The 17927-nt window shown below is 60.4% G+C and overlaps 1 protein-coding gene across 2 annotated transcripts in view; it reads left to right on the top strand.

Moving 5' to 3' along the window:
• Positions 1–15807, top strand: part of LMX1B (LIM homeobox transcription factor 1 beta) — a gene marked incomplete at both ends in the record, with an annotated part of 77740 nt that extends 61933 nt beyond the window's left edge. The window contains 6 exons of one of the 2 annotated variants that reach the window (XM_080709301.1): positions 11319–11551; positions 13282–13463; positions 13582–13659; positions 13744–13810; positions 15245–15388; positions 15650–15807. In XM_080709301.1, coding sequence (XP_080565427.1) covers positions 11319–11551; positions 13282–13463; positions 13582–13659; positions 13744–13810; positions 15245–15388; positions 15650–15807 — 862 coding nt within the window. Of the gene's footprint in view, positions 1–11318; positions 11552–13281; positions 13464–13581; positions 13660–13743; positions 13811–15244; positions 15410–15649 lie in introns of both variants that reach the window. The other variant, XM_080709300.1, reaches the window with a different exon arrangement.
• Positions 15808–17927: the final 2120 nt, after the last annotated feature.

Here is a 17927-nt window from a genome sequence, read left to right as displayed (position 1 = left end):
AAGAGATGGATGGGTGGTTGGATGGATGGATGGATGGATGGATGGATGGATGGATGGATGGATGAAGGGGTAGGTGGATGGATCAACAGATGGCTAGATGAATGACTATATGGGTAGACAGATGAAGAATTAGATGGATGGGTGGGTAGATGGATGGATGGATGGATGACTGGATAGATCAATCAGTTCATTGATGGATCAATGGATGAATGGATAGTAGATAGATAAAGAGATGGCTGGATGAAATGGTGCCTAGATGGATAGATGGAGAAGAGATGGATGGGTGGATGAATTAATGACTAGATGGGTAGATGGATGAAGAGAAAGATAGATCAATGGATGGCTAGAAGACAGGATGGATGGAGAAATGGGTGCCGGTGGGTAGATGGATGCCAGGACCAAGGGATGGATGCTAGATGGGCAGGTGGATAAAGGTATGGATAGCTGAGTGAGAGGACGGATAGTAGTGGTCAGGTAGCTGTGTGAGTGTAAGAAGGCAAAGAGATGAATGATTCCATGGGAACAAAAAGATCTGATTTGCCCTCTTTGCCTAACATTCAAAGCCTCCAGCCTGGCCTTCTTTCTTGCCTAGGCCTCAGCCTGACCTTGCAGAAGGCCTCCATATCCCCAAGCTTTTGCTTATTTCCAAACTCTCCCTCCCAGCATGGCCCCTGCTGGTCTCTCCCTACACAGAACCCTCCTCTGGAATCAGGCACACCCCTGTTCCCACCCCATCCCTACCAGGAGTTCTGCTGAAGTCCCCAGCAAGTCCTCCACCTGGCTGAGCTTGGCCTCCTCGGGCTCTGTGCTGGGTGCCCCAGCCCTTTCTGGCCATGCAGGACCAGAGAGAAATCCTGAGGCCCCTGTACCTCACGCTGCGAGGATTCTCATCTTTCCTCTGTGTCATCCATCCCCCGGATTGTGGGGCCTCCCCCTCGGTGCCCTCAGTACCCCAGCCCAGCGCATGAACTCTGAGCAACTGGGCCGATGCAGAGTGGTCTCGGGATGTGGGCAGGGTGGAGAAAGCAGAGGCAGAAGAGGGCTTCGAAGACAGGAAGGCCCCATCTGGGCACAGTAGCACACACCTGTGATCCCAGTACTTGGCAGGCTGAGACGGGAAGATCACAGGTTCCAGGCCAACACATGACAACTTAGACCCTGTTTTAGAAGACAATATGGCTACAGGTGTGGCTCAGAGACAGAACTCCCCTGTGTTCCATCCCCAGTACCAGGAGTGTGCTGGAGCTCAGCATGCTGGCCTTGAACCCAGCGCTAGTCCTCAGGGGTCCTGCTCCCCTCTGAGCACCTTCCCTTCCTAGTAAAAAAGGTGGCTGTGCCTGTCTTGTAGAGAGGTGGTTCGAAAGCACAACGCCTAGTATGTAGGAAACACTCAAACAATCTTGTAAGTAATAATAGCAATGACAATGGCTGGGTTTGGCAGCCAGGAGCCAGTAACCTCAGTGAGCTTGGGGAAGGGACTCCTGATCAGCTCACAGGGGTCTGAGATCAAGAGGGAGGAGGAGGCACCTCCTGTGGGGCCAGTACAGAGCCGGGCTCAGAGTAGACGCTCAGCGTTAGATGGCTGAGTAAATAAGCAAATCATAAAGTGCATCCAACTCTCCAGTCAAGGAGGAGTCCTTCCAAAGCTTAACGAAAACCCGGGCGTGGTGGCGCACGCTTGTCATCTCTGCGCTTGGGAGGCTGAGACAGGAGGATCGCACAGGTTCGAAGCCAGCCTCAGCTACTGAGTGAGGCTCTCGGGAACATAGTGAGACCCTGTTTCCAAATAAAAAGCATAAAAAAAAAAATAGGGCTGGGAGTATAGCCCAGAGGTAGAAAAAGCCCCGGGGTTCCACCCCCAGTACCACCAAAGTTTAATGAAAGAATACAGCTAAGCCAGGCGTGGCGTTGCACTCCTGTAGTCCCAGTGTTGGGGAGGCTGAGACAGAAGGACTGCAGGTTTGAGGACAGCCTCAGCAACTTAATGAGACCCTGTACCAAAATAAAAATTAGAAAAAAGGCTGGGCGTGTAGCTCAGGGGTAGCCACGCCCCTGGGTTTAATTCTCAATAAAATAAAAATAAATAAATGAAGCAGGGCGTGGTGGCACACATTTGTAATCCCAGCATTCCGGAGGCTGAGACGGGAGGATCGCGGTTCGAGGACAGCCTCAGCTACTACTTAGTGAGGCTCTTGGCAACTCAGTGAGACCCTGTTTCAAAATAAAGAATGAAAAATAGGATGCCGGGCGTGGTGGCGCACGCTTGTAAACCCTGCACTTGGAAGGCTGAGACAGAGGATCGCACAGGTTCGAAGCCAGCCTCAGCTACTTAGTGAGGCTCTCAGCAACTTAGTGAGAGTCTGTTTCCAAATTTAAAAAAAATATAAAAAATAGGTCTGGGAGTATAGCCCGGAGGTAGAGAGCCTCTGAGTTCCACCCCCAGGACCACCAAAAAGGGGGGGGGGGCTGGGAATGTAGCTTGGAGGTAGAATGCCCCTGGGTTCCATCCCCAATATTGCAGTAAATACATACATACATACATACATACATACAATCAACACCCTTACCTTGGGGGCCACATGCTCCAGCAGCTCCTCTGGCCTGGACCAGTGTCCCCAGCTCTTGAAGCTCCACCCACCCCCTGCCCTGGACCCTTGTATCTCCTGATGGTAAGAGGGCTCAGGCCTGTCATGGGGGTGGGCTGGTCCCAGAGAAGCCCCAGCGTCTTCAATGCAAAAGAGACTCCTGGAGAAATCTGGGCCCCAGCCCACTCCACTCCCCAGGGATGGGACACCCCATAGCTGAGAGGCCATTCTGGAGGTGTGTGTCTGTCCCAGCAGCCCACACCGTTTCCAGTTCTCGGCCTGGGCCTCCTGCAACTGCAGGCTCAAGGTATGCGCCGGCCTTGGTCCAAGCTGACTAGAAGGCAGCTCAGAGGCAGGTCCAGAGCTGGGGCCCACCCCACCCCTACCCAGGGCCCTGCTTCACCTGGTAGCAGCTGCCAACCGCCATCCCTCCCCCTGCCTGGGTTGCGCATCCCCAGATCCCCGCACCTGCCCTGCTCTGCCCCTCCAGCTGACCTCACCTTCTGCCTGGGTCACTGGGCAGGGAACCCGCCATAGCTTCCCCCAGCTCCCTGCCCCACCTTGGCGACAGGGCGGCCTCTGTGAGGCCGAGCCCTGACCCCCTTAGTCCCAGCATCACACACAAGGAAATGTCAGACCACACCCCATACTCAAAACCCCCAAGCTCCCGCGCCACCCCCAGCCCACCCCGCACCCCTTGCTCACGTGTTCTGACACTTCCCCGACACCCCAGATACCTGGGCATCTTTGCACTCGCGGGCCTCTGGGAGCTCAGGCGTCCCCTCAGGACTGCCCCCTCCTCCTTCCTGACCTTGCGACCCTGTCGCACCCCGCCCCCGTTTTCACCCACTGCGGCCATTTCTTAGCCTCAGCGTGCCGCGTTGGGTCTGTTTGCTAAAACAGCCAAATGCCATGGAAGCTGGGTCGAGGCGGGCACAGACTCCCGTCCCTGGCCCCCAGCAGCGCCGGCGTGCAGTAGGTGCTGAGTGTCAGGTGGGATGGCGGAGTGCCTGCTGCGCGGCCAGGCCGCCCCTGGATGGCACCGGCCACGGCTGGGCGCGTTCCTGCCCGCCTGCCCCACCGCCTGACCTCCAGCCCACCAGGGCTTCCCACTGACCCCAGGGCGTGGATCAAAGGCCGAGCGCACAGCTGTGTCTGTGCACCGCCCGAGGGAAGCGCCAGGCCGGGGAGGTGCTGAGGCCGAGGAGGCCCAGGAGGTCGGAGGCCGGCGGCCAGCCGAGGAGAGCTGCAGCGCCAGCCACGCAGCGCATTCCAGCCTCTGATTGACAGCGCGCAGGGGCCCTGCCTGCGGCTCCCGCCGTAGCCCGCCGGCTGCCGCATCAAAGCAGATGTTTGCAGCTGGTTTGAGTTGGATCCCCGTCAACAGGCCCTTTTTTGTCTCAAAATAAAAAACAGCTACGCCCGGAATGATAAGGACGCAGCAGGCACGTGGGGGAGATGTCAGCTAGTCGGGCGGCGAGGAGGAGGCCTGGCAACAGCCTCTGCCCAGGGGCAGGCTGACTGCAGTGGCCAGGGCCCTCTCCCTCCTGTGGACTGCCCTGACCCCAGCCCGTGTCATCGCCTCCTCACAGCCCCACCCCAGGGATAACCTCAGCACGGGTGGGGGCGCTGCGGCCCAGAGCCAACACACGGGTCCACCCTGGAATCCAGCACGGGGAGAAGCCGCATGCACTGCACCGCCGCATGCACCGCACCCGCATCGCGGGCTGGCAATTCCTGGGAGGTGGGCGTTGGGAGCCTCCTTTTCAAGTGGGAAGATGGGGTCAGAGGGCGCTGGCCGCCAGCTTCAAGGTCAGGCCACTAGTAGGTGGCAGAGCTGAGATTCACATCCATTCCTTCTGCCTCCAGAATCAGGTTCTTTGGTTTATTCACTCATTTATTTTCTTATTTTGGTCTTGGGGATTAGAACCAGGGGCATTTACCTCTGAGCTAATCTCCCAGCCCTTTTTATTTTGGAACAGGGTCTTGCTAAGTTGCGGGGGGTCTCACTGAGTTGCCGAGGCCGGCCTCAAGGCTGTGATCTTCCTGTCTCAGCCTCCCAAATACTGGGATTACAAGCACGTGCCTCCACGCTGGACTACAACCAGGTTCTTAAGCCTGGGTCCTGGCCCCTTTAACAGGAAGTCCTCAGATGGACCATCGCAGCTCTCAGTGAACCCCAGGAGCACACCCCGGCAGATGACGGCTGCCCACCCCAATGGGCGAGCAGGCGGCCCAGCTGCCCCAGGCATCCTGCTCTGGAGGCAGCCTGGGAGAGGGTGTGGCCAGTGGGCACAGAGGGGCTGCATCCCATGGCCGAGCATCCTGGTCCCCACAGAGGAACCAGCAGCAGTGGTCCAGGGGGGTGGGACAGGGCCTGGAGAGTTCCTGGAGGAAACCAGGCCAGAGTCTGCCTGGTGTCCAGTGTGGCCCTGGTGAGGTTCTGACAGAAGCCCGTAGCTACAAAGAGAGAGGATTCAGATTCAACCGTGTAGTTAGTGGGCTTCTGGCTGAAGTTGGAGGTAAAGGAGAGAAGTTGCCAGAGCCTGCATGAGGCACCGCTTAGGATGGAGGTGGGCGCGCCCATCAGGATGCCGTCTGTACTGAGTCTCCTCACGCAGGTTAACACTCACTGAGTCTCAGTCACCCAGCGAGGACAGTTGACAGCCCCGCTGCAGAAGAGGAAGCCAAGGCTCAGAGGAATGTGGGAGCCAGCTGGTACTCGCGCCCCGGCCAGCACAGACCCGGACCAGGGCTCTCCAGTGAGCAGGATGAGGGAGGGACAGAGAACAGAGGTCCAGTTGGCCCACTGTGAGCCCGGGGTCCAGGCTGGCCCGTCCCTGTGGTCGGGGGAGGGGTCGTTCCTTATGAACCTGCCACCCAGGCTTTTTCCCCACAGGAGGGGTTGGCAGCCAGCACGGAGCGTCAGTGAAGAAAGGTTAAGAACATGGACTCTAAGTGATGCCCTCACGGTGAGGGCAGCTCTGTCCAACTTGTTACGTTAATGGCATTCTCATGCCCTAAAAGCAGCGTATTTAATATTTTCTCGTCTACCAGGCAGCCTATTTCATTTCTCACAACGTTGACCATCCAACCAACACTCCCTAACCACCCCCTCAGTATCAGAGTCCGGAGCTGGGAGAGCAGACCCAGCATGTAGTATGCAGGTCAGTAGAGGCTTTGGACTCAGCCAGAGAGTATCTGGGGTCATCAGCATCAAGGAAGGCTTCACAGAGGAGGTGGCACTTGAGCTGGGTCTTGAAGGATGGAGAGGAGTTTGACAAGAAGCAGAGGAAAGGGGCAGAGAAGGCATCCTTGGGAGTTTCAGTTTAAGTGCTGTGGGGCCAGAAGGACGTGGCCCTGTTCAGGGAGCAATAAACAGTTCTGATACGCCAGGCGTGGAGGCGCACACTTGTCATCCCAGCATTCGGGAGGCAGAGACCAGAGGGCTGCAGTTCGCAGACAGCCTCAGCTCCTTAGTGAGGCCCTTCGCAACTCAGTGAGACCCTGTTTCAAAAATGAAAGACTAAAAAATAGGGCTGGGGGTGTAGCTTGGAGGTACAGTGCCCCTGAGTTCCATCCCAAGTACTGCAGACAAAAAGAAGAAGGAGAAGGAGAAGTTGTCCTGATATGACAGCATGGGCGGGACCCTGAGCACAATTAGGTCTTGGGGCTTATCCTGAAATTATTGGGTGATCTTGGCTATCCTGAAGCAAAGGGGGTTTGAAATCTGATTTGATTTCAAATGTTAGTCAGCTTTCCATCACTATGACAAAATGCCTGAGCTAATCCATTTATGAAGAGGAAAGGTTTGCTTCGGCTCGTGGTTCAGAGGCCGCCATCCATGGCTGCTGGGCCCTGTTGCCTTGGACCTGTGGTGTGACCGTGCATCTTGGCAGGAGTGTGTGGCAGAGGAGGCCACCAAACAGAGGCCAAGAAATAGAAAGGAGGGGCTGGAGTCCTACTCTCCCCTCCAGGGCACGCCCCCAAGGACCTAACTTCCTCCCCTACCGCCCGCTTCCTAAAGGCTCCACTGATCCCCTTGGCGCCGCAGGCTGGAGACCAAGCCTGTGGGGGCCACCTCCTCACTATAGCAAGGAGGCGAGGGCAAACTTCGGATGTCTCTTGCCCGAACCTTCCATTTTCTTCATGAGATAAGAAGTGACCCGTCCATTGACTGGGGGGAGCAGGAAGGAATCACCCCTGAGGCTGGTGAGTGAAGGTGACAAAGGCCCAGGGAGCAGAGGGGATGAACATGGAGTGGAGGTTATTCCAAGAACCCATGAAGGGCTGCGTCAGCTGTCTGGCGCAGTGAGGGGTCTGCGTAGGCAGCGCAGGGAGGCGGCGGCAGGGCAGCTTCCACTGGGCAAGGGTGCTGAGCGGGCACCGGGAGTCTTGGAGAAATGCTAACAGCGCTCACGGGCCCCAGGTGGCCTCTGTGATTGTCCCCCTTGGGCAGATGGGGAGACCCAGGCTCAAGAAGGGGCGTGTGCAGGGCTCGGGTGCTAGGGTGTGCCGGGCCGGGCTTCCGAGCCCCGGGCATGCCGCTGTCTGGACTCTCAGCGCGGGGATGACGATCTGCTGGAGAGGCGGAGAGGCCGGCGCGCCCGCACCGGAAGGCCCAGGAACCAGCACGCTCCGCACATCTCTGCGGTCGTCAGTGGTTTAGGAGAAATTAATCAGATTTGCAGCCCATGTCCTGGAAAACATGGCTTTCAGAGTTTTGTTTATTAGCTTTATGAGTTTAATAAATTGAGCATTAAACAAATCAACCAATAAAAACGCAGAGGAGCTAGAGATCTGCTCTCACAGCCTGGGACTGTTCGAGGGAAGGCTGTCCCTACAAATGGAATTTCTTATTCCATAATCACAGATGATCCCACCAGGAGGAAGAAAAAAAAAAGACGTGTTTCTATGTGGGGGGAGCTCAGCGTGCTCTTTAAGGAGCCCCACGCTCTCGGCCCCACCTTCTAGGGGCTGGACTCCATAGAGTAATAAGCGCTGAGCGTACACGGGCCCCTCCCAGTGACGTTCAGTCTCGACGGCAGACGGACACAGACACAGACACGGTGGTGCCCAGGGCGCAGGGCATGCTGGGACTCCCAGGGCAGAGGGCCCGTCGGGATGCTGCGTGTGACCTGGGAGGGCAGCCTGCCCTCTGCGCCTTGCTGTGCTCATCTGCGAAGTGGGGGAGGAGCCGGCAGCCTCCTTTGTGGGCTCTGCAGGACTTAACCAGGGGACGAGGTGGACGGCCTCTGAGCATGGTCAGTGCTCAGGAATGTTAATGAGACGGACAGATCACTGAGCCAGGAGGGCTCCGGCCAGGCCGGACAGAAGCTAGACGCAGCGGCCTAGGCCCCAGGCAGCTGGTGGGAGGGAGACGCAGTTGGGATGTGGTCAGGAAGCCTGCTCCCAGGAATTACAGAGGCCCCCGCAGGGGTGGCCCGTTTGGACCCAGGCAAGACAAGAGGAGGGCCGAGCAGGGCACATTTGTTGTGAAAAAGGTCTTCCGTGTGCCAGCCCAGCACCCGGCCTTCCCAGTGACACCATAGTTAGCTCTAGCCAGTCCCAGTTTATGGGCGAAGAATCTGAGCTCAATGTGTGGCCCAAAGTCACACAGGGGGCTGGGGGCGCAGCTCAGTGCTAGAGTGCCCGCTTGCCTGGCATGCACAAGGCCCTGGGTTCCAGCCCCAGCACTGAAAAAGAAAAAAAAAAAGAAAAAGACTGGCTCTCCCCACGGAGAAGCAGGCAGTGACATGCAGCCTCTCTACAGGTAAGGTAAGCTGAGTCTCAGAGGAACTTGCCCCGTCACCAGCCAACAAGTGGGGGGACCTGGGCTGGAACCCACGGCCCTCTGACTCCAGTGCCGCTCCTCCGTGGCTCCCCAGTGGCTGGAGGAAGGGGAAGGGGGCTCACAGAGGTGCCCCGGCCCCTCCCACACGCTTGCCCGCCACTGCGCCATAGACAAAGGCAGCCCCGTAATCGGGAGTATTTCATGCGTCCCCCCCCCCCCGATGTTTTATTGGGTGGAGAGATGCTTGGAGACCAAACGGATGGCACATTCCGTTTATAAAGTGCACGCAGTTTGTTTTATTTCCCGGGTTTTTGCAATCTAGATAACAGATGACGCCCCCGGTGGCTGGCGCTGCCTCCGTAATGGCGGCAGCGAGCCTTTGGAGAAGAATTAATAATAGATTGTGTTGATGAGTTTGGAGAAAGTAGCAATCGACCCCCTGCTGCCAAAGCATTAGCACGGCTGTTCTGAAGCACCGAGGCCGAGCTGCCCCTCCCCAGACCGAGAAGGTCTCCCCTCTGCGGGCTGCCCAAGCGCCGAGCCTGGCCTGGGACCCCAGCCCCCCACCCCGCCCCGCCGCAGACATGGCTCGTGCCGGGCTGCTCAGAAGCAGCCCGAGGACCTCATGGGCCCCTTGGTCAGGTGCCAAGGGGCAGGGAGGGGGGCAGGGCGGGATTGTCCCCCATGTGTGAGCAACAGCATCTGCAGATCCTGGGGAGAGCGGATGGCCAGCCAGGATCCTCGGGGCCCTGCCTGTGGATGCCAGGGACAGCTGGGTGGGTTGTGCTCTGAACACAAATCTGCAGTCCCAGAGCTGAATCGGAGCGAAATCCAGCCAATGTTCCCTTTGCGAAGCACAGGCTGAAGGGGTCAGTCCTGAGCCCCAGCCCACTCCAGGCCTCTACCTACCTGCTCCAAACCAGGCCACCCGAGGATCGGGGGAGCCAGGTGGTGCCCTGTGGAACCCTAGTAGGGCTGGGCATCCACGGAGCATAGGAGCCCTCGCTGCAGTGCTCACCAAGTTCCGTGCACAATATCATCAAATCCGGACAACAGCCCTTTGAGGAAGGGCCTGTTGATATCCCCCATTTCACAGCAGAACTAACTGAGGCCAGAAGGGTGCTCAGGGGAGCACAGAGGAGGCCTCCCCTAGCCTGGGGCATCCGAGAAGGCTTCCCAGAGGAGGTGGCATTGAAGTTGGGTGTTGCAGGATGAATAGGAGCCTGCCGGGTGGACTGGAGGCAGATGTCAGGGGAGCCTAGGGTGCCCCCGAGCAGAGTGCCCTGGCCAGCACTAGGGCGGCAGGCAGAGCCGGCCCTGTCCGCAGCACCCCGGCGGCTTGCCGTGGGCGGTACTGATGGCAGCCCCGGGAAGGGAAGCAGGCCGAGAGCCCCACATTTATGGCTGTTCCTGTTCCAGAACCGATTAGTGGAGAATTGCAGCTGTAATCTGTGCCCGTGATGGCGGGCCATAAAGAGGGATGGGATGTGCACAGCGCTCCCAAGGTGGCGCCCGTAGACGTGGCCCGGGGACGCGGGGAATGAAAAATGGTTTTAATTCCCTCCCAGCAGCAATAATTTGATTCTTCATAAATTTTTCCATCAAAGTGTTGTTGAGGCTGGGTTCCCACAGAGCAGGGCACGTGATGGGTGGGGGGTGGCGGGGTGGGGGGAGCGGTCAGCCCCGCAGAGGAGGGGCTGCCACCCAGCCCTTCTGCGCTTGCGTGTGGCCGGGCTGTGTCTGGAGGTGGGAGTGGGGTTGGGCTGTCCAGCACTTGCTACCCACAGGGCTCTGTGCACGCCACACGCCTCTCCGTGCCTCAATATGCTCATCTCTAAAATGGGCCCAGCACTTGTTCTTAGCTGGCAGGGCATTGCAAGGATTAATTGCTCCTCTGTACATAAAGTCCTTAGAATAGCGGCTGTTGTGTGAATGTCGTTTCATGTTGGCCATGCCCAAGCAGAAACAGAGATGTTCCTGGGCATCAGTTAAGTCCAGGAACAGGGAAAGGACAGGTCGAAAGGCCACCATGATGATGCTTGGGAGAGCGGCAAGATCATGAGGGGCCGTGATTGCCAGGCTCAGGTGCTTAGACATTCTCCTGAGGGAACTAGGGAGCCATGGAGGAGTCTGGAGCAGGGAAACAGCATGATCACACGTGTTTTAGATATTTCTAAAGCCAGGCGTGGTGGTGCACGCTTGTAATCCCATCATTTAAGAGACTGAGACAGGAGGATTGCTTTTCGTGGACAGCCTCAGCTACTTAGGCCCTTTGCAATTCAGTGAGACCCTGTTTCAAAAATAAAGAATAAAATATAGGGCTGGGGAGCCGGGCGTGGTGGCGCACACTTGTAATCCCTGCACTTGGGAGGCAGAGACAGGAGGATCACGCAGGTTCAAAGCCAGCCGCGCTGGCTTAAGAGACCCTGGTTCCAAATAAAAAAATATAAAATAGGTCTGGGAGTGTAGCCCGGAGGTAGAAGGGTTTCCAGGAACCCCGGTACCACCAAAAAAAAAAAATAGGGCTGGGGGTGTAGCTCTGAGGTTGAATGCGGAGGGGGGGGAGAGAGAGAGAAACAGAGAGGGGGAGGGAGATACTGGATTTTGTTGAGGGAAGGGTTGACGGATCAGAGGGTCCAGGAGCCCAGAGAGGAAAGGGGCCCAGGCTGCAGAGCTGGACACGATCGATTGATCAATCAATAATCGGGGATTTCTTGGATGTGGGGGTGAGGGGCAGGGAGGAAGCTGGGAGTGAGGGTGAATGGGACCCTCTCCACTGGCCAGTCTGGCCCTGGGGACCTGCACACACTGCCCTCTAGTGGCTGCTGCATCTGGGAGCCAGAAGGTCCCTGAGCAGGGGCCACGGGGGAGGGGGGGGATGTGAGGTGGCCGTGGCCAGGGCGAGGCCCAGCCGACACGGCCGCCGTGTGCGCCCGCAGGCTCTTCGCAGCCAAGTGCAGTGGCTGCATGGAGAAGATCGCCCCCACCGAGTTCGTGATGCGGGCGCTGGAGTGCGTGTACCACCTGGGCTGCTTCTGCTGCTGCGTGTGCGAGCGGCAGCTGCGCAAGGGTGACGAGTTCGTGCTCAAGGAGGGCCAGCTGCTGTGCAAGGGCGACTACGAGAAGGAGAAGGACCTCCTCAGCTCCGTGAGCCCCGACGAGTCCGACTCTGGTGAGCCCGGGCGGAGCAGGGTGCCCTGGAGGGCGGCGGGCTAGCAGGCGGCTCCCAACGCACCCACGTCCAGTGCACACACACAGTAACGCTCACCCCTCAGCGCTCACATGGTGCCTCCAGACACTAGCCCAGAGGCACATGGAGCCATATGCATGCACACGCGTGTGAGCACACATCCACACTCAGTGCCCAGGAGTGTAGACATATACGTGCATATGCAGGTGGGCACGCGTTCATCCCTCCAAGCACGCACAGCCCCCGCCCAGGCGCACACACAGGCATGCGCACTTAAACGTGCACAGGACCTGCACACTTACGGGCCTCACGTGCACGATTGGAGTGGGGCTCACACATACACGCTCATTGTTCTCTGGGGCGGCATCCCTGTCACTCTGGGAGTGGAAGGACTTGGGCAGGAGCCTGGAGAAGAGGCCCCCTGGCCTGCCCTCGGGGGAAGCCTAGAACCCATACTCACAAAATCTGAACACACAGGAAGGGGCCGTCACTGCCAGGGCCTCAGTGGGGAGGGAGCGAGCGTGCATCCCCCTGGGCCGGACACACAGCGGCCAGTCCTGCAGCTGCCCGGCTCCTGCTGGAGGGCGGAGGCTGAGCAGGTGCCACTAGCCATCACACCAGGCCTAGGAGAGGGAGAGGGCAGCCTCTCCCGAGGGCTCACGTGGAGGAGGGAGGGCAGCAGGAAGCTGGACAGTGGCGGTGGAGCTGTGGCTACTCACCTGGGGCTGGAATCCCCGAGGCCCTGGACTCTGCAGCGCGGAAGAGCCATGTGCGCATGGTGGGCGTGGCCACTGCTCAAGCTCTGCCTGTGAGCATGCGCCTCCGTGGGCCTGCAAGCAGCTCATGCTCGGGCCTTTGTGGGTCAGTCTGTGTGTGCATGAGCCGGTGAGCGTCTGTGTGCGTGCGTGCGTCCACACTGTGGTCGTGGGTATCTCAGTGGCAGGTGGCCGGCCAATTCTTAGCCCTTGAAAACTTCAAGAAAGAAGGTTCCTTCCTTTCTCCCACCACCCCTGGTACCCAGCTGGTACTGGACCGGGGCCTCCAGGTGCCAGAGGTCAGCAGGATGAGGCAGGCCTCAGATAAGATGGGTCAGGGAGCCCAGGGCCAGCACAGGCCGCAGATGCCAGCCCCCCCCTCTTTTTTTTTTTTTTTTTTGCAGGTCTGGGGATGGAACCCAGAGGCATTCAACCTCTGAGCTACACCCTGCCCTATTTTTTATTCTTTATTTCGAAACAGGGTCTCACTAAGTAGCTGAGGCTGGCCCTGAACTGAGATCCTCCAGTCTCAGCCTCCCGAATGCTGGGATTACAAGCGTGCGCCACCACGCCCGGCTTCCAGCCCCTCCCTTAAGGGTGGTTATGTGCCCCAAGAGGCCAGCAGAGCCGCGCTCACGTGTGAGCATCCGCGCACCTGTCCACACTCCTGCGTGCATCCGTGGGAGGCAGGTGCCCGCCCATGAGTGTGCACCTGTCTCCACGTGGGCCTGCAGCGTGCCTTCTTTAGCGTGAGCTTCCCGGGGCGCAGCCGCCTTGGCCTGTGCGTCACGTGGTGCGCACATGGGGCCAGCTAAGCAGGTCTGGGCCTGAGGCTCAGCATGAGAAAACGAGAACACGCATGGGGAAGGGACATGCAGGGGGCAAGGGAGCAGGAGATGAGGCCCCCAGCCAGGCAGCCCCTAACCGCGCTCACAGGCTGGGTCCTGTCCCCCACAGTGAAGAGCGAGGATGAGGATGGAGACATGAAGCCGGCCAAGGGCCAGGGCGGTCAGAGCAAGGGCAGCGGGGACGACGGGAAGGACCCGCGGAGGCCCAAGCGACCCCGGACCATCCTCACCACGCAGCAACGAAGAGCCTTCAAGGCCTCCTTTGAAGTCTCGTCCAAGCCCTGCCGGAAGGTGAGAGACCCCCTCCCCTCAGGGGATGCCCGCGCAGGGTCCCCCCCACCCCGCCACCGCTCGCCCTCCCCAGCGGCGGCCCCCGCTGGCCTGACCTGCCTCATTTCCTCCCGGCCAGGTCCGAGAGACGCTGGCGGCAGAGACGGGCCTCAGTGTGCGCGTGGTCCAGGTCTGGTTTCAGAACCAAAGAGCCAAGGTGAGGTGCACTTCCGCAGGGCGCACAGGGGTGGGGGGCGGGCAGGAGGCCGGAGGGCCTGAGCGCTGCTCCCCCACCCCGCAGATGAAGAAGCTGGCGCGGCGGCATCAGCAGCAGCAGGAGCAGCAGAACTCCCAGCGGCTGGGCCAAGGTGAGTGGTGGCGGGGACAGGGGCCGGCCCTGCTGCCTCTCCTCAGCACTCCTGAGGTCAGAGCCCACGAAACCTCCTCCTCAGAACCAGATGGAGAGAAGCAGAGAAGCGGGGGCAGGGGAACTGGGAGGAGGGAAAGTAGCCAGGGGCGGCCGTGGGCTCCTCCACCCCCAGCGCTCTGATCCCGGTGGGAAGGGGATCGTCACGCCCCATTTCACAGCTGAGGAAGGAACATAAGGGACTTGCCTGGAAGCACTCAGCCGGCCAGGGCAAGCTGGGCCTCAGCCCTAGGGCGGACGGGCCTCCCGCAGTGCTTCCAGTGTCCACAGAGTGCATGGGAGCGGCCAGGGAGCGTTGGTCTCTGTGGCAGGAGTGCAGGGTGGCTCCTGCTGGTGGGCTTTGCTGCATGCATGGCTATTTCCATATCACAGTCCTGGGCCAGGCCTCATCTCCCTGGCCCCACAGGGCCCCTGAGCCTTCAAGGCCACGAAGGGAGGATGCAGGGCCCTCGAGCTACTGAAGTTGGGGTGGGGTGTGCGGGGCTACTGCGCCAGGTGAGAGGGGGCCTGGGCACCCACAGTGGCTCTCCCTCTCAGGGATCTGGGAACCAGGACAAAGTCCCTGACCAGACTCGGGGCTCCTGGTTCTTCTCCTGTTCTCCCTCTGCTCACTCTGGGGCCACAGTCACTGCCTCCCATGACAAGATGGCCTCCGAGCTGTAACTCAGCCTCCTCCCCAGCATCACCTCCCTGAGATTGCGCCTGGCCCTTCCTTCCCCACCCCTGGCATCTGCCACCAGCCCAGCCACAAGGGGCTTCCCCGCCCGTGGCCCTCATGTCCCGCAGTGACCTTGGCAAAGGTTAACCCTTCCTAACTTCTCCCTCCCACGCACCGGTCCCTGAGCCCCATAATCACCCTCCCAGCCTTCCCCCCTGCTAAGACCGTCCCCTGGCTCCTGATGGTCTCAGCTCAGAGGCCCCCTCAGCTCTGCCCAGAGCCCCCGCAGTGGGCCGTCCGCTTTTCTAGAGTCCCCACACTGGCTCCTGTACCCCCACCCTCCTGCTTACACTCCGCCCCGCAGTCTGGACTCTGGGATCTTGGCAGGCCCCCCTAACCTGGCATCCCTCATCGCCCCTTCCTGTTGGCTCTTTGGGTTACTCTGGGGCCTCTCATGGGCCCTCGCTGGCCCTGGTTCAGGCCCCAGCTGGGCACTCCCAGGTTCAGGACCTGCGCCGCACCCACAGTGAACACTGCCTGAGCACCCGAGCTCCTGGGGGGCAGCAGAGGGGAAGGAGGAGGTGGGGAGGAAGCCCTCTTTGGCTTTTGTGAAAGGGATTCTGGGAGAGGGGCTGGAGGTCCAACTGAGATAGGCCAGAGAGGGGTCCCGGGGAGCATAGTGGGGCTGCAGTTGGTGACGGCGTCCACTGTCCCCAGAGGTCCTGTCCAGCCGTATGGAGGGCATGATGGCCTCCTACACGCCGCTGGCCCCGCCGCAGCAGCAGATCGTGGCCATGGAGCAGAGCCCCTACGGCAGCAGCGACCCCTTCCAGCAAGGCCTCACGCCGCCCCAAATGCCAGGTGACCACATGAACCCCTATGGTAAGCCGCCCACCCCCCCTCACCCCAGCACTGCCCAGCCCCCACCCGGCCAGGCAGACCTGGGACCACGACGACCACCTGCCTCCCAGGGCCACAGGTCCCCTGCACAACCCGCCTGCCTCCCTCAAGGGCAGGTTCCCCCCGCCCGTGGCCACATGCTGGCCGGCAGCCCAGCTTTTCACCCCCGGCCTCCAGACATACAGCCTGCAGCCCTGTCCTGACGCCCGTCTTGCCTCCCAGGGAATGACTCCATCTTCCACGACATCGACAGTGATACCTCCCTAACCAGCCTCAGCGACTGCTTCCTCGGCTCCTCAGACGTGGGCTCCCTGCAGGCCCGCGTGGGGAACCCCATCGACCGGCTCTACTCCATGCAGAGTTCCTACTTCGCCTCCTGAGAGCCAGCCGGGCCACAGGGACGCTTGGGCACGGGGCCCGGGGTGCCCCCGGCCTGCCGCCCGCACAGACTCTACAGACAGCCATACGGTGCCCTCCCCTCGGCCAGCCGGGCCTGGCACCAGTGCCCATTGGGCGCAGCCGGGGCGGGGGCTGTGTCCCGCCAACAGAGACCTTGTCGTCCGGGGACACAGAGCTCTCGGACAGCCACCCGCTCCCAGCCCCACCTCCACGCCGCCGCCTCTTTCTCCCTCCCCATCTCTTTTTTGGGAAGCTTAAATTCTCTCTATTTTTTTAAATGTCCTCTCTCTGTCCAGCCAAACCTCCGTGCCCCTCACCCCCGCCAGCCCCAGGACGATGATGTGACACGGTGCCTGGTATCCTAGAAGTGTGTGTGCTGGCGCCCAGGGCTGGCGCCAGCCTTCCCCTCTGGCCAGCACAGAGGTGGCGTCCGAGGTCCCAGGTGGCCCGGGACCACCCCTCCCAGACTGAGCCTGGAGCGGAAGCGTGGAGGAGCGGGGCAGGTGTGATGGCCAGACCCAAAGGGACAGTGGCACACCTGCAAGGCATACATGTGCACAGCCGCAGGCACCCATGCCGATGAACGCACACGGCGTGCACACACATACACGCATGCACACACATCCACATAGAGACACTGAAAGGCAGAGGCTCTGCTGGACTCGCCAGGCAGGGGCGGGAAGCCGCGAGGGATGGGGCCCCTCTTCCTAGAGTAGTCGGAGGGAAGAGCGTTGGGGTGGTGTGAGGTATGCGGACCCTGGAGTACAAGCTCAGCCCAGGTGGGGCCACCTGGACCAGGCAGGACCCCGCAGGCCACCCACTTGGCATGCCCCATGCTATGTGGCTCCTCCAAGCCCCTCCCCTCCCCCTGCATACCTGCAGTAACGGAGCCCACTCCATCCCGGAGCCCGCGTGGCCCTTGCTGTGGGCTCGCCGCTGTGGCCCTCACTCAAGCAGCCCCCAGTTCTACCCCCAACGCCATACCCTGGCTGGGAATGGGCCGCCCGGCCCGGCAAGTCGGCTGTCACCTCCCTGCCTCTGTTGATGACGTCCTCCCGAGGTCCAGGGAGGGCTTTGGGCCACATGACCTTGGAAACCCACCCTGCCCTTCCGTGGGGAGTCTGCTGGGGGTTGCTAAGCTTCTCTGGATCTAGCAGATGGGAGGCGCCATTCCTTGTCTGGACCTGTGAAGGACTCTCGCTCGTTCATGGTCAGCTCCTCTTACTTGGTTCAGTTGACCTGTGGAGTTTCTCTGCACCCCGACCCCACGACCACTGGCTTTAGCCCCCCAAGTCCTTTGCCAGTGAGTGGAACTGGGTGTCCTGCCAAAGCCTCCCTGGGTGTCCCACGGGGGGGGGGCATGGCGCTGGCCCATTAACCGACCCCCTTGGGAGAAGCATCCCAACCCCTTGGCTCCAGGAGGCCGCAGGGGTTCTTGTCCCATGCCCAGCCCCTTGACTCGACCAGCCAGAAAGAAAGGGCAGGGAGAAGGGCGTCCTCAGCAGCCAACACTGTCCCCCAGCGACCACTGTGTCCTCACAGGTGCTCTTGACCCTGCCTTTAACTCTAAGGTCCAGCCCTAGGCCACCTCCCTGCGGCCCGCCCAGTCCAGCCTCCGTGCAACTGAGGCCCGTGAGCGCCTCTCCCCACTCCGGGCCCTCTGCCTGGCTCTGGAATCCTCCACCCTGCTGGGGGTCTTTGCTCTTCTGTGTGCTGGGCAGAGACCTCGGTCCCTCCAGAGCATCTTAGGCCAATCTCCTCACCCGTGCAGGGCTCCTGAGCGCACACCCTGCTCATCCTCAGTTATTAAGGAGAAGATGTGGCTCGGCCGCCGTGGTCGGGCCACGCAGCCAGCCTCCTCCTGTGCCCTTCTTACTACAGAGGGGCCTTGGCCAGGGACCTGGGGGACGGCCGTGGTCCGCCCACAGCCTCAGTCTGCCCGGGGCTGCCTGCTTTCCTATCAGCCTACCCGTTTCCCCTTTGGCACATGCGCAGGCTGAGTGGAGCTGGGGACACTTGGGGCCCAGGAGACCAGCCCCTCTGTCCCTGTAGGTTGGAAGGAACATCAGCAGTGGGTCCCGCAGCCCGCCCCTCGTTTACT

Source organism: Muscardinus avellanarius, assembly GCF_963383645.1.
Source record: "Muscardinus avellanarius genome assembly, chromosome: 13".
Taxonomy (NCBI): Eukaryota; Metazoa; Chordata; class Mammalia; order Rodentia; family Gliridae; genus Muscardinus; species Muscardinus avellanarius.
Note: the sequence above shows the minus strand (reverse complement) of the source record. Positions and strands in the feature narration are given on the sequence as shown.